Source organism: Lycium barbarum, chromosome 6 (assembly GCF_019175385.1).
Source record: "Lycium barbarum isolate Lr01 chromosome 6, ASM1917538v2, whole genome shotgun sequence".
Classification (NCBI taxonomy): domain Eukaryota; kingdom Viridiplantae; phylum Streptophyta; class Magnoliopsida; order Solanales; family Solanaceae; genus Lycium; species Lycium barbarum.
The window spans coordinates 114,633,547-114,648,324 of record NC_083342.1 but is presented as its reverse complement, the minus strand read 5'-3'; the positions used below and the strand labels follow the sequence as shown (position 1 = coordinate 114,648,324).

The window sequence follows — 14,778 nt, the reverse complement described above, 5'->3', positions numbered from 1 at the left end:
CCGGACTCGAATAAGTTGGCCAATTTGACAATTTAACCAAGACTATACCAAACCCACCACCTAATTTTTTTATTAAATAAAGAAATAGAAGGATCTATTTTCCACGCTGGCCATTAAGTAAAAAAAAATTATTTTGGCCTTTTGGGTACCACTAGTTTGCTCCACTCTACTGACACCTTCAAGTAAATTATTCTTCTTGCTTTTCCTTTAATAACTGCAGTAGCTATGGTGTTTCTGATTTGATTTTCATATGCTTTTTTCAAGAATCCCAAGTCATAAGAAAAAGGTCTACTTGCTGACATTGATCCATTCATCTTGACTTTTGGGGTTGTTGATTCTTGAATATTACTAATTTGTACTGTACTTGATATACTTGAGATTTTTTGTATTAAGAATGTGTTATATAGCTTGAAATTTGTTTGATTTAGCTGAATATGATGTGATTTATCTCTTACTAGTCTGCTGTAATGACCATCTATTTTCTTTCTTTTATTGTTTGTTGATAAAGATCAAAACTTTGGGGGTTGCAGATTCTTGACCGTTGCTAATTTGTACTGTAATTGATATAATCGTGTTTTGATGTTTTAAGAATGTGTTTATACTTCATAGCTTGATTTTAGCTGAATGTGATGGGATATATCTCCTATTAGTCTTCTGTAATCACCATCTATTCTTCTTCTTCTTTTTGTTTGTTGATAAAGATTAAAACTTTTGGGGTTGCAGATTCTTGAGTGTTAAGTTATACTCCCTCCGGTTAAAAAAAAGTGTCCACGTAGTCATTTGCATACTCCTAGGCAAAAATAAGTAATTTGACGAAACTGCCCCTAATTAAATAGGACATTGGATTTGGTCACTTAACACTTAATAAGGGAAAATCTGAAAAAATAAGGTTAATTCTTTTTCGATTTAGTAAGTGGACACTCTTTTGAACCAAAAAATAAAGGCTAAGTGGACACTCTTTTTGAACCGAAGGGAGTGCTGTAGTTGATATAATCGTGTTGGTGTTTTAAGAATGTGTTCATAGCTTGACATTGTTTGATTTTAGCTTGATATGATGTTGATTTGTCTCTTATTAGTCTGCTGTAATCACTGTTTATTTTTCTTGTTTGTTGGTAAAGATTAACACTTTCTCCTTTTATCAGGACAATCTAATCCTTCAGTGGAATAAACTCACCTGTTGACCATATTCCTGAAGCAATCAGGATAACTACATGGAGTGAAGAGGATTTTGCAATAATAAATTAGTGATCTTGTCCTCAAAGTTCATTGTTTTCCCTTATGGATCGACTTAGTGAGCTGCCTGAATGGATACTGCTTCACATCCTTTCATTCCTGACCATGAAAGATGTTGTCAGAACAGCCATTCTCTCCAAACGCTGGCGGCACCTGTGGACTATTATCCAGGAGCTTGATTTTAGTCTTGACGCCTTTACCTATCAGAATTTTGTGTACTTCGTGAATCGGACCTTACTTTCTCGTGGCACTTCTAAGATCAGAAGACTTAGAATTCGTCTCTTTTTGGATGCTAGCTCTCATAAAGACTATGCTGGATGGATTATGTATGCTGCTAAGAATAATGTCGAAGAGCTCTTTCTAGATTTTGATTCAGGCGGTTGCGTATGGTCGCCACCTGAGTGTGTGTATTGCAATTCGTCGCTCAAGACATTGAGGATGCATAGCTGCAGGTTTAGACCTGATAAGCAGATAAGCTGGAACTTGTTGACAAAGTTAACCCTCCGGGTCTCGGTGTTGTGGGATGAAACCATTCCTAAGATTATGGCGGGTGCTCCAAAACTGGAATTCTTTGAGTTGTATGCGTGCTTCGGCTATGATGATCTGAATTTTGATTCTCCTTCTTTAAGAGTGCTGAATGTACATGAGGCTGAACCAGATCAGTATGAACTTGGTCCCGTCATGACAATTTCAGCCCCCAATGTGCAGTCTCTGCACTTGTCAGGAGTTTTTTATAGAAAGTGCGTTTTGATGAATGTGCCATCCGTTGTTCATGCCACCCTCAATTTCCGTCCATTAACTCATTCCGATACACAAAAGAACTTGAAATGGCAGCAGGAAAACCTAATGGAGTTAGTTAGGAGCCTTAAACATGTTGAGAGCTTAACTTTGGGCACTTGGTGCGTTGAGGTTAGTTTTCTGAACAAGTCATTTGTATCTAGTGTTTCTTTGAGAGTTGTTTTTCTTTTTTTCTTTGTGAGGTATAAATTGGGTATCTTTTGATCAATATACATATTGGGTGTCTTAACCTTTGGAGCAGGGTGAAGTAATTAATCAATGTAGCTGCTTTTAGTTCTCGGATTGATATTTTTCTTTCTAGGCATGACTATTTATACATCAAACACATCGGTAGAAACTTGGTACTCAACCAAACACATGAGAGAGATCTTACATAGGATCATCCAATTGTTGAGCATTAGGTTACTTTCCAAAATCTTATCACTTCAAGAGATAGTGTTATTCTAATTTTTCTATGGAACAAAACAGTATTCATTCCAAAGCTGCCGGGGCTTTCATCTAGTGGTAAGAGTGCAACACATGTTGTATGGGTTAGGCGCATGTCAATGCCATAGACCAAAGCCTCGTATTTAAGTGGAGAAGAGTAGAAGGCGGCCCATTATCCACCGAGTTTCTGATTCCATTCACCATTGGCCTCGGAAATCTTGGGCTTTTAAGAGGTGTGAATGAGAAATGGATGGAAATGAAAATTTGAACAAAGTTGTTCTGGCAAAGGAACTTTGTCCCTTGTCACTTAAAGAATTTTCAACAATGAAACTGGAAAAAGCTAAGTCAAGAAAGTTTCTTGACAAACTCACCAGCCACCAGAAAGGCAGAATATTTTTCTTCCAGGGACAGCTCGATCCACACTGGTTTTCTGGCTAAAAGTTTTTTACTTCCTACCATGGAAGAGCCACTTTATCTTATGTTTATATAATTTGTGGCAACTATGTGCAATATGTGACAGAGTTCGTCATTTAATGTTTCTTCTTCTACAAAATTAATTATCATTCTCAATGAATAAAGGTTCTGTTCAACTCGAACATGAAGAAGAGGCTGCAAAAAATAGAATGTACCATGAAGATAAGGAAGCTGAATGACTGATAAAATTTGAAGAAGTAAATCAATCTTAATGCTCATAAATTGTTTGATTGCTCCTGTGATCTGTATATACTGAATGCAGCGATGCACATTGTTTGGTATAGATCCTATCGGAAGCAAGCCAGAAGTTTATCATGTTTACTGATGTTCTAGTATATGGTTAGGTTTAAAAATTAATTACTTGGCTGTGTTTATATTTTGACTGCACATTATACACTTTCTTTGTCATGAAATTCAAATCAGACTTGCTTCTCCTACTGTACTACCTTTTATCGTCTGGATCTGTGATTTTGATTGTACAAGGTTCTAGCACTAAGGGAGAAGAGACGGATTCCATCTCAGATTTCAACTCACAAATGTGTCACATTAAATATACGTATGAAGGAAGACCATCTTTTGGGGATAGTTAACCTGCTAAAAGGTTCACCAGGCCTACAGATGCTAATAATAGACATGGGATCTAGCCTTAGCCTGCGAAAAGCTTCATCAGACCTACAGATGCTATTATCATTATGGGAAGAGGTACACATTTCCTAAACTTTTCGTGTTCTCTGTTTCTTATCTGACATATTCTGCCCAGAGTATTTGTTAGAAATTTGGGGAGAAGAGCACTCTCTGTCAATCTAATTCCCTTGACTAAGAAAATAATTCTAACATGTTCATAGTTTAATTCTATATTTCCCTTTTCTCTCAAATACATGAACAGATCAATTTATGCATTCTTATATTAATCTTCTAATACACGAACTAAGAAAATTCATTTACTTGGGATGAGTTCAGTTTATTTATCGAACACCTGTTTTGAACTAGGCTCTTGCTACCGCTATGTTATAAATGGAAGAAGAGAATAACACAAATTTCAAACGATACTTACTTTTTGGAAGGCTTAAAAAGGATCAAAGAGGAAGATAACCACAAAGCGCACTTAATAACATTTTCAACAGCTCCAATCTTACAAAAGGACACAGTACTAGACTCCCATATGTATGTATAGCTACTACGTCAGTCCGTGAACTCCTACTTACATGGACCATCTATAACAACTCGAGAACACACTTTGATTATAATTTTCACAACACACATTCAACTTAACACATAGGACAACTCAAATAGAAATGAACTTGGACGCTTAATCACGTCTAACATTTTGTTTACAGTTTCCAACAGTGTCTTTGTGAAGAAAAATGATACTAGTTTACATTACATTTTCTTGAGTTGAAATTCGATTTACCAAAACATAACCATTTTCCTCTTCTTGTCAGAGAAGTAATCCATGCTTTCATTAACATAAAATGAGATTAATTATACATCCATTGATCTGATCCTCTTACTGACTTCTGGAGATCATTTGTATTTTCAGTTTCTGGTTCTATCTACATGTAAGTAAACTTTATCTTGGAAATGTTTTTCTATCTAGCCAATCGGCACAGAAGACTCGAGCAATTCTAATGGCGCAAACTACTTAGTATCACAAGCGAAGCACGTCAAATGTTTACTTAATCATTTGAAGACAGTCAAGATTACCCAATTTGTGGCACAACACTCCGTGTTTCCATTTCTGGAGTTCATTTTGAAGAACGGGAGGGTACTAGAGAATCTCGTAATCATAGCTAAAAGGGGGGTAGATGCAAATTCACCAGAGTCCTTGCTAAAAGTAGCTCAGAGGTTACTAAGTCTGCCTAGGGCTTCTTCCCAGGCAGTCGTTACGCTCCTCAACTGACAACATTAAGTCATTTAGTACTCCGATTGAATAATATACATCGGCTGTATGGATTACGTTTTATTTCTGCAAGGTCAGACATATTGAATGGTTCAAACATGCTTTTGTAAGATGAACTTTTGCTACTTTGTGAAGGTAAATGTTGCTTTTGTTGAAATATTGCTACGATGCTTCTCGTGATTATATATTATGTTGCCTCAAGTAAATATTTACGGCAAAACACATAGATAGACACTTGCCTCAATTTTGTGGAATGAACGGACAGCTTCCAAAAGTGCACACCTTCAATCATGATTTAGCTGGTCGAATGTGTGATGGCAGATTAATGGTTGATTTTCTATGTAAGTTGGTTGACATTGGACTTTTTAAATTTTCTATTCGATATTCGGTACCTGTTTTGGGATTTGACTAATTTGAATTCGCACCAAAAAGTCCCATTTTGGGGAGTTAAGCGCTCCCTACCACAGGAGACTGCATACCCCAGGCTCGAACTAGGGGTGTATCTAGAGGCCGGGATTTTGGAAATATAAGGCGGACCTTTATAATATCATAGGGCACAAAGAGGATAGAAGAGGGAGACAGACATTAAGCTCACTTCATATCATGAGAAAAACTCCACTCTTACATAATAACATTATAAGGGGGTTTATATAGGTGCTAAAGGATAATTCTAGAATAGAACTACTAAATATCACACACATGCTATGAACTTCCACATTGAAATTATCAAAACCATGCCCCTAGATTTCATAATAGTCATATGGATAACACCAAACATATGAACCTAGAAGTTAATATTTAACATTTAAGTTTACTATTTTCAACAACCTACACAACTTTGAATGGATAAACTTCGAGTCAGCAATATTAAAGAAGTTCATTCTCTTCCCAAAATAGTTCGCGAACTTCTGTCTTCCATTCTTTCCAGCAGAGACTTAATGTCTATTTCAGTACCTAAAGTATTGACTTCAAGCATTACTTGTGGTAACTCTGGTGCAGAATATTGTTGCTGTCTAGTATCATAATTCTCAAGTGGTGGCACAGATACTTCATCACCACAGTACCTAAAGTATTGCAGAATATTCCTCAAGATGCTGTGCTGAAAGCTGTTCTTGGGGTATGAAGCTGCCAGGCATTTCTGTGCTTTGACATAATATTTTATTCGCTGCATTATCGAATAGTAGAAGACTCTGTTGTTCTGGAATGTTGTTAGAAGGATGATTGAATGTGAGATTTTCAGGTGGAACTGAAGAGCACTTAGTTAAGTTATTTTCAATAGGGCACTTAGTTAAGTTATTTTCAATAGGGGTTTCCAAGAATGGTGGTGAAGATTGCTGCTTGGGAATGTAGTCCTCCGAAATTGAGTAACATAATCCAGAATACTCGTTATTTGGGATTACAGCACAAGATGAACTTTCTGACCAAAGTCTTATTGCTTCAGCCGATAATCTTGTACATCTGATCGGTGAATTCTAATCCAGATCGAGGAGGGGAACAACCAACAGTCTTTGTGCACAACATTAGTTGTCCGGTTGAAAAAGAAAAAAAAAAACAAAAAAAAAAAGAGAACTGTTCCACCGTTGCCAATATCCACAAATAATTCCTACTACCTACTTTTGGCATTAGTGATCAATTAATGTGGAAGCATATTTAAACTGATAAACAAACCTGGAGTAACAAAACTACTTCTGAGAAGATATCACCCACGGGAAGAAGTTGCTAATTACTTCTGTACTTATGTTAAAAGGTAATTCGGAGACTACCTGCGAAAAGGAAAGGGATGTACATCTCCTGTTAGCATGATATTGAAGACATTGGTAATTTGCACTTTAAACACATTTCTTAAGGGCACAAAAGTGTGAAGAATAGTACCAGCAGATGCCTACACCTAGATTCAAAGGAGAACTTGAGAAATGAATGCAGATTCTCACCTTTGCATATTGCGGTTTCACATCTGAAGAATTTCTTCCACTTTGCGAAACTGTGGACATATGGGAGCATATATGACATTTTGTGAAATCCTCTTGCAAAACCTATAGATGCAGTGGTCATATTATCACATTTCTATTTTCTTTGCAATAGAAGCCACTGACGCATGGAGTAACGCCGTAAACATTTATTGGGTAAGGAACTATATTCTCAAATATTAACTTTCAATCCTGCACTCAAAGTGGAGAGAACTGAGCTAAATTTGTTACCTTTACACAGTCCAAACTGGAAAATCTCTCCGTTACAAGGGCTGCCATGTAGGGATCCTTAAATCATTGAAAAAGAGAACAATTGAGTCAACAATAAAAAGGAACAAGATGAAAAACAGAAGATAGAAAAGCTTTTTTCCCCTCATAACTGTTCATGCAATGATATATATCCTCAAAGTTTGTTAAGTCTTAACATTTTCAATGTTATATGATTCTATTACACATACACACACACACACTCTGTGGGCATACACTCGCTATGCTTTAATCCCAAGCTAGTCGGTTGTAGCCATTCCGTGCTATTTAAACCATGTCATTCCAATAATAATTAATTTGTCTTTAAATCTCAAACTTATCTTAGGGACATACAAGACTCCTCTAACCAGACTAAAAAAATCCTAACATTAACTCTATGCGTGGGCCAAAAAGAAAAACAATCAGAAGTATACTGATAGTGAAAAAGAACAAACCTTTTCAATAGCAAGGACAGTGGCACCAGAATTGACAAGAACATTTGTAAGGGAACCTGTACCAGGCCCTATTTCAACCACCAAATCTCCTTCTTGCGCATCAGCAGCAGCAACTAGTTCCTCATTTACCGACGAATTCAGCATGTAGTGCTACAATTCACAATAGAATTGAGATTATAAAAAACATAGAGCATCAAACACACTCTAGCCTATTTGGCCAAACTTCTAAATTCAGCTTATTTTGAAAAGTGCTTCTCAAAAAAATATTTTTGCTCTGAAGCAGTTCGTGTTTAGCTAATTAATTTAAAAAATACTTTAGAACATCAATTAATATTTGACCAAACTTTTAAAAAAGTGATTCTAAGTGTATTTTCTCAAAAGTACTTTTCAAGAAAAATATTTTTGGGAAAAAGCTATTTTTAGCTTCCAAAAAAGAGTTTCTTCTACGCCCAGAAGCACTTATTGTTTTTCAAAAGTTTGGCTAAACAACTCACCTTTTTTTAAATAAAAAAAAAAACATTTTGGCCTCCAAAAAGGTTGGCCAAACAGGCTCTATGGAATTGAAAACCAACACACACCAGCTCACCCAATCATACCCAGTTGTCTGTTCGATGAAATGTCCCAATGAACAATACCCATCAATTAAAAGACTGAAATATGATGGAATTAGCTCCTAAAAAGCAGTAAATACCTGGCCAAGTGATTTTCTTGGAAAACGACCTTTAGAATTGAGAGCTTTGAGAGTGGCATAATAGTCATCCTCATCAGCCTTGTTATCGATTCTTGTTTCGCTTTTAATTTTAGATATTGCAGTTATTGCATGAAGGGATTTGGGTTTTCGGCTATTAGCAACAAAGGGTCCATCGTATGCCAAGAGTAGAGGCTTTGGCGTTGAAGAGAGTGGCAGCAGTGAATGTAGCAAAGTATGCATTGGTAGTTTTTTCTGGTTATTCCTCTGTTTAATTCTTTCATGGGTTTACTATCCATGGGGATTTTCATGAAAAGACAAGATTACCCTTTGCAAAAAATGAACTTGTCGCCGTTTCGTTTAGCTTTTCAAGGGCAAAATAGACTTATAAATTAACCTCGTAAACAGTTGGTTTTAACCGCCCTGCTATTTTATCGCATGTCGGGGTCATTTGATAAGATGGGATATTCCAGAATAAAGTATGAGATAAAATTATATTATGTTTGATTGACGGTTCCCATTGAGATTATTTTTTCACATCTCTTGGGATAAATTAGTCTAAGGATTATAATTTTAAAATTATAATTTTATGATAATTTAGTCTGAGAATCAAATGAGGATTATTTAGTGTTCAATACCTGTTTTGGGATTTGACTAATTTGAATTCGCACCAAAAAGTCCCATCTTTGGGTGGCGCTCCCTACCACAAGAGACTCCAAACCGTTGGCTCGAACCAGGGGTGGATCTAGAGGCCAGGATTTTGGAAATATAAGGCGGACCCTTTATAATATCATAGGGCACAAAGAGAATAGAAGATAGTGATAGACATTAAGCTCACTTCATATTACGAGAAAAACTCCACTCTTATATGATGACATTATAAGGGTGTTTGAGTTTATATAGGTGCTAGAGGATAATTCCAGATATAAAACTACTAAATAGTTTCACACATATTCTATGAACTTCATCCATGCCCCTAGATGGAATAATAGTCATATGGATAACACCAAACATATGAACCTAGACATTTAAACATTTAGGTTTACTAATTTCGACAGCCTATACAACTGTGAATACTATTTTCAACAGCCTATACAACTTTGAATGGATAAAACTTGAGTCAGCAAGATTAAAGAAGTTCATTCTCCTCCCAAAATAGTTGTGAACTTCTGTCTTCTGTTGTTTCCAGCAGAGACTTAATGTCTATTTCAGTACCTAAACTATTGACTTCAAGCATTACTTGTGGTAACTCTGCTGCAGAATATTGTTGCTGTCTAGAATCGTAATTCCCATAATTCTCAAGTGGCGGCACGGATACTTCACCACCAAAACGTATTGCAGAATAGTCCTCAAGATGCTGTGCTGAAAGCTGTTCTTGGTTTATGAAGCTGCCAGGCACTTCTGTGCTTTGACATAATAATTTATTCGCTGCATTATCGAATAGTAGAAGACGCTGTTGTTCTGAAATGTTGTTAGAAGGATGATTGAATGTGAGATTTTCAGGTGGAACTGAAGAGCACTTAGTTAAGTTATTTTCAATAGGGGTTTCCAGGAATGGTGGTGAAGATTGCTGCTTGGGAACGTAGTCCTCCGAAATTGAGTAACATAATCCAGAATATGCTTTATTTGGGATTACAGCACAAGATGAACCTTTGTGACCAAAGTTGACAGATTTCCCATCATTGCTCAATCTAAAACCAATAAAATCCAAACCACAATTTGAGTTTGTGTGGTTTGTATTTCCTCCTATCCTTCCACTTTGGATGCTGAAAAGTATGTTCTTTCTCATGTCACCATACACCCTGAAGTTACTACCATGAGCTATTCTTGGCAAAAATGTTGAATGCTGTCCAATTAGGCCACTATGATCTGCTTGTTGCGAATTTGCAAAATCCAATAGACTGTTCTGCTGCTGGAAACTGCCCATTTGGCCAGAAGTTGGAAAGTTCATGCCACCAGTTCCTTGCTGGAACTGTGTCTGATATGGCTGTTGTATAGAATGAGAATATCTTTGCGAAGCACTAAAATTTAGAGAAGATAGGTATGGTGGAACTTGAAAGCATTTTTCTTTAGCATCATGTGATGGGATTTGGTCATAGATGGAAGCACCTGAACTTTCTTGAGCTCTTTTAAGGGACATGCGATATTTCTGCAAATAAGTACTCTTTTTGTTTAATAGCAATTAAAATTTAACCATAATAGTATATCGGAGGAATTTAATATGTCATGATTATGAGAATAAAGACATTCAACATCTGTGTGACAACACGCATCAAGGGACAAGTGCTAGGTTCTAGCTCTTAATGGCACAGATTTTGCTAGATATTAAATTCTTTGATCATGTGCTTTACTAAAACGGGAGAGTCATGCATTAATCTCAGAGATCTGTTGTAGTAATAACGCTTTACCGATTCAAATTTTCCTTATTTTGGAAAATTCCTAAAAGAGAAAAAAAGAAAAAAAAAAAAAAGCAATGTCATCAAAGAAAAAGTTTATTTGCTTTCCACCTGAGTGAGGAGGTGGCAAGAAAAATGGAGAAAAAGGAAAAGTTAACAGGAAAGCATATCTGATGAAAATTTGATACAAGTAATAGCAAAGGGATTCAGATTATAATATAAATGAAAACACACCTGCAAATGACTGGCAACATGTTCTCTAGTCAATCCAGGCTCATTCATAATTTCAACTATTTTCTTAGGAACAGCCTCTGGATATAAATTAAGAGAAAAAAAGAACAGTGTCAAGTGTCAATAACATAATTTAGAACAAGAACAAATTAACTCTCAGGGAAAAGAAGGGGAGGAAATGTTTTACTTTCATGGCCCAACTGCTGAATGGCTTGCAAGAAGTTTTTATGCATCTTTGGAGTCCAAATAACCCTTCGTTTCTTTTCGATGTTTCCATTTTCTTGACTGTCAGCCTTTCGCTTGCCCTTCAGATCATGAGCCCTTATTGCTGCGTCAGTATCAGCAGATGCTGCGTTTTCTGTACTTGTCTCTGCAGTTACATTCTGAGGCATTCTTGAAGCATTTTCATCATCATTTTCTTCTTGATTGACTGCTGCTTTTCTACCTTTCTCCTTCTCCAATGCCATTTGCCAAAACTTGTTCATCTCATCTGTGTTTGAAAAATTCACGACATATGCTGCAACACTACTATCTTGGACGTAATTTTCATATCTTGTATCATCATGTGACATTACTGTGGAAAAGAATGAGTAACCCCTTATAAAATCTTGGTGGAAAAAAACAACTAAACACCAACAAACTCTGAACTAAGAAATAGATGGTAGAAACATATTACTACGATACAATAAACTAGAAAACACTTACAAATGGTAGGAAATTTGAGTTTGTTCTTGATGATTTGAAGGATGTCAACCCCATTTGTGTTTAGCCTGTGGATGTTTGTAAGAACAAGACTGAGGATGTTCTTTCTCTCCCAAATGGCATTTAAAGTATCCATTGTTTTTCCAACATGCAAAACTAATAAAACAGAAAGATAAGAGTTCAAGTTACTAACTTTATTTTGAACTAAGATAACAATATTCCAAGGAAGATGTAGAAACTTTTATGGAATCCATTGAAGAGTAGCAGAATAAGATGAATTTTTCCACAGGAAACTTTATAAGTAGTAGATATATACCTTCATAAGTTTGGTTTTGAAGCATATCAGAAACAATAGTATGACAAGTAGAATCATCAAGGACTAGGAGTATGCACATTCTTTTAGTTCCCATATCAGATGAACTGGCAGTAACTCCCTGAATGTCCATGTTTTTTTTTTTTTTTTAATTTTTTTTATTATGTTAAAGTTAAAAGGATTTCTAATTTGGAGCTAAGGTGGCAATAGGGATATGACGTTGTATTTTGTAGGAGCACGGGAAACACAAATTATTTCCATTAATTGCTTTTATACTATTTCTACTTTCCTTACACCCCCTGCTGCCCCCCCCCCCCCCCCCCCCCCCAAAAAAAAAAAAGGGTAAGAAAGAGAAAGTAAAGGGAGGAAGTTTGGGGGTAAGCAACATTTCTGTCGGTTTATAAGAGAACAAGGAAATTTCATAAAATAGGTATCGAACACCGCGAGAGATTATTATTTTTCAAGAATGTAGATTCTTTGTATTGGCTTAAAGAGGTGATTAACGTTCTTATTTTTCACATTAAGTGCACAAAAGTATGCCATAAACTTTGTGATTTCCATATATATTTGTAATAATTGCACTCCCTAAACTAATTAGGACATGGTTCGTCACATTAATGTTTTACCTTGTCTTGTGTACACACCTGTGTGCGTTATACACTTTCACAGTATAGAGAATAAAACTACTGTTAGGATCGGTAACCCGGGTAATGAGAAATTTAGCCAAACAATATTATAATGACAATAACAAAGACAATAGTTAGTTGATAACAATAGCAAGTAAAGAAAATAAATGAGGCACAAATTTAACGTGGTTCGGTCAGTGTGATCTACGTCTACAAGCGGAGAGAAGCAATTTCACTATATCAACAAGAGTACAATAGAGAGTACAAAATTAGAGTAAATACTCTAATTACCCCAAAAGTAGGGGTGTACAAAGTAAACCGACAAACTGCACCAAACCGATAAACCGAGTCAAACCGAGAAAAAAACCCGATTAGTGGTTTGGCTTGACTTGGTTTGGTGTTGAAAAAAAAAAAAAAACCGCTCATAATTGGTTTGGTTTGGTTTTAGCTAAAAAAAAGTCAAACCGAACCAAACCAACCCGACATTACATGTATTCAATTTTTAAAATATTTTATACATAAAAATATTTATTTGTAGTGTAATTTATAAATATTTCTTAAATTTTTCGTAGTTTTTTTATCTATTATCATATTATTCAAGCTTGAACTTAGAATTTTGAATGTCAATAAGTTTTATATCCTATGGATGTTAGTAACTCATATAAAGTTCACCAAAACCAACTCAACACTAATACTAACAAAAGAAATTCAATTTACCACTAGCACTAGGAATGAAAATAATGTTGGGTATCTATTCTTTAGTTTTGTATAATTGGTTTAGAGAGTGAAAATACATAACTTAAGTTTTTTTTCTTGTCGTGTAATTAATACTTATTAGCCGTACTTATTTTAGCATGACTTAGTATTTTTAGATTATGATCATTTTCTTTATGGCTTATTAATTAGCAATATTTATTTTAACCGATTTTATTATCTTTTGTTGAATATTTTATTACAATGTCATCACTCTACTCACATTTTGTGTTATTTTCTTATGAAACACCTTAATTATATAGTTGTATCTTACTAGGACTAAAAAAATATTTGAAGTAAAAGTTATATGTTTTGTATCAAGACTATTCCGGAAAAAAAACCCGAAAAACCCGAGAAAACCGAATAACCCGAGAAAACCCGAGGTTGAAAAACCCGAATTTTATTGGTTTGATTTGGTGTATAAATTAAAAAAACCCGACGCAATTGGTTTGGTTTGGTGTTTAAAAAATCCGAACCAACCCGGTCCATGTACACCCCTACCCAAAAGTATCCCAAGAGAATAACCTCACAAGATCACTCCAAAGAAGGGTTCACACAAGTGTTTCCCAACACATAACTCTCTTACAATAATACTCTAAATAAAAAGAAAGGGAGGAAGAATAAGACAAAGTTAAGAGATGAGAAGCTCTTGAATTGTTTTTGGTGTGTCTTCAAATGGAGGCAAATGCCTTCCTTTTATAGGGGCCAAACTTGGCCTCCAAGTTGTGGAAAAAGAAAATGAAAAATAATAAAAAAATTCTCATCCATACAAGCAAACTTTGGCTCCAAGCATAATACTTTATTTCAAAATAAGGCCACATTACAAATCTCCACCTTGGCCTAATTTTGAGTGATACAGTAATTTTGCTCCACCCTCTCCGCAAAAGCCCATATGGGCTAAATCATTCTTCATGAATGTCAATCAAGTTCAAGTAGAGCTTGAACTTGCCAATTGGAAGAGCTTTTGTGAACATGTCGGCAGGATTGTCTCTGGTGTTGATTTTCTTAACAGAGACCTTTCCTTCAGCAGTGGTTTCCCGAATGAAGTGATACTTGATATCTATATGCTTCGTCCTCTCATGATACATCTGATCTTTAGTCAAGTGAATGGCACTTTGACTATCACAGAAAATGGTAATACCACCTTGGTGTAAGCTAAGTTCAGCAAATAGACCCTTCAACCATAAGGCTTCTTTGATCGCCTCAGTTACGGCCATATATTCTGCTTCGGTAGTAGATAAAGCTACTACATGTTGTAATGTAGCTTTCTAACTGATAGCACAATCACCAATGCAAAACACATAGCCTGTCAGTGATCTTCTTTTGTCAAGATCACCTGCATAATCAGAGTCTACAAAACCAACCAAAGAGTCAGTATTTCTCCCAAACTCCAAACATGCGTTTGAAGTACCTTTTAAGTATCTGAGAATCCATTTCACAGCCTGCCAATGTGCTTTACCAGGGCAAGCCATATACCGGCTTACCACACTTACTGCTTGTGAAATATCTGGACGTGTACACACCATCGCATACATAATACTGCCAACTGTACTTGAATATGGTACATGTG

The 14,778-nt window shown here is 35.8% G+C and overlaps 2 protein-coding genes and 1 pseudogene across 4 annotated transcripts; 1 reads left to right on the top strand and 2 right to left on the bottom strand.

Annotated features, from left to right (window-relative positions):
- The first annotated feature begins 91 nt into the window (after positions 1 to 91).
- Positions 92 to 4,988, top strand: LOC132645654 (putative F-box protein At1g49610). 3 transcript variants are annotated; one of them, XM_060362761.1, is made up of 4 exons: positions 92 to 182; positions 1,143 to 2,142; positions 3,415 to 3,633; positions 4,529 to 4,988. In XM_060362761.1, exons 2-4 carry the CDS (start codon positions 1,279 to 1,281, stop codon positions 4,829 to 4,831), a joined length of 1,386 nt encoding a protein of 461 aa, XP_060218744.1. In that variant the 5' UTR covers positions 92 to 182; positions 1,143 to 1,278; the 3' UTR covers positions 4,832 to 4,988. The 3 variants fall into 3 exon arrangements, with proteins under 3 accessions (XP_060218744.1, XP_060218746.1, XP_060218745.1); XM_060362763.1 differs by having other exon boundaries at positions 4,472 to 4,605; XM_060362762.1 differs by having other exon boundaries at positions 149 to 286.
- Positions 4,989 to 5,182: 194 nt separating this feature from the next.
- LOC132645659 (ribosomal RNA small subunit methyltransferase, chloroplastic-like) lies at positions 5,183 to 8,499 on the bottom strand (annotated as a pseudogene).
- Positions 8,500 to 9,316: 817 nt separating this feature from the next.
- LOC132644431 (two-component response regulator ARR2-like) lies at positions 9,317 to 11,962 on the bottom strand. The gene is made up of 5 exons (XM_060361027.1): positions 11,833 to 11,962; positions 11,520 to 11,672; positions 11,002 to 11,388; positions 10,818 to 10,894; positions 9,317 to 10,336 (listed from the first exon to the last, which is right to left on the bottom strand). Exons 1-5 carry the CDS (start codon positions 11,960 to 11,962, stop codon positions 9,317 to 9,319), a joined length of 1,767 nt encoding a protein of 588 aa, XP_060217010.1.
- Positions 11,963 to 14,778: the final 2,816 nt, after the last annotated feature.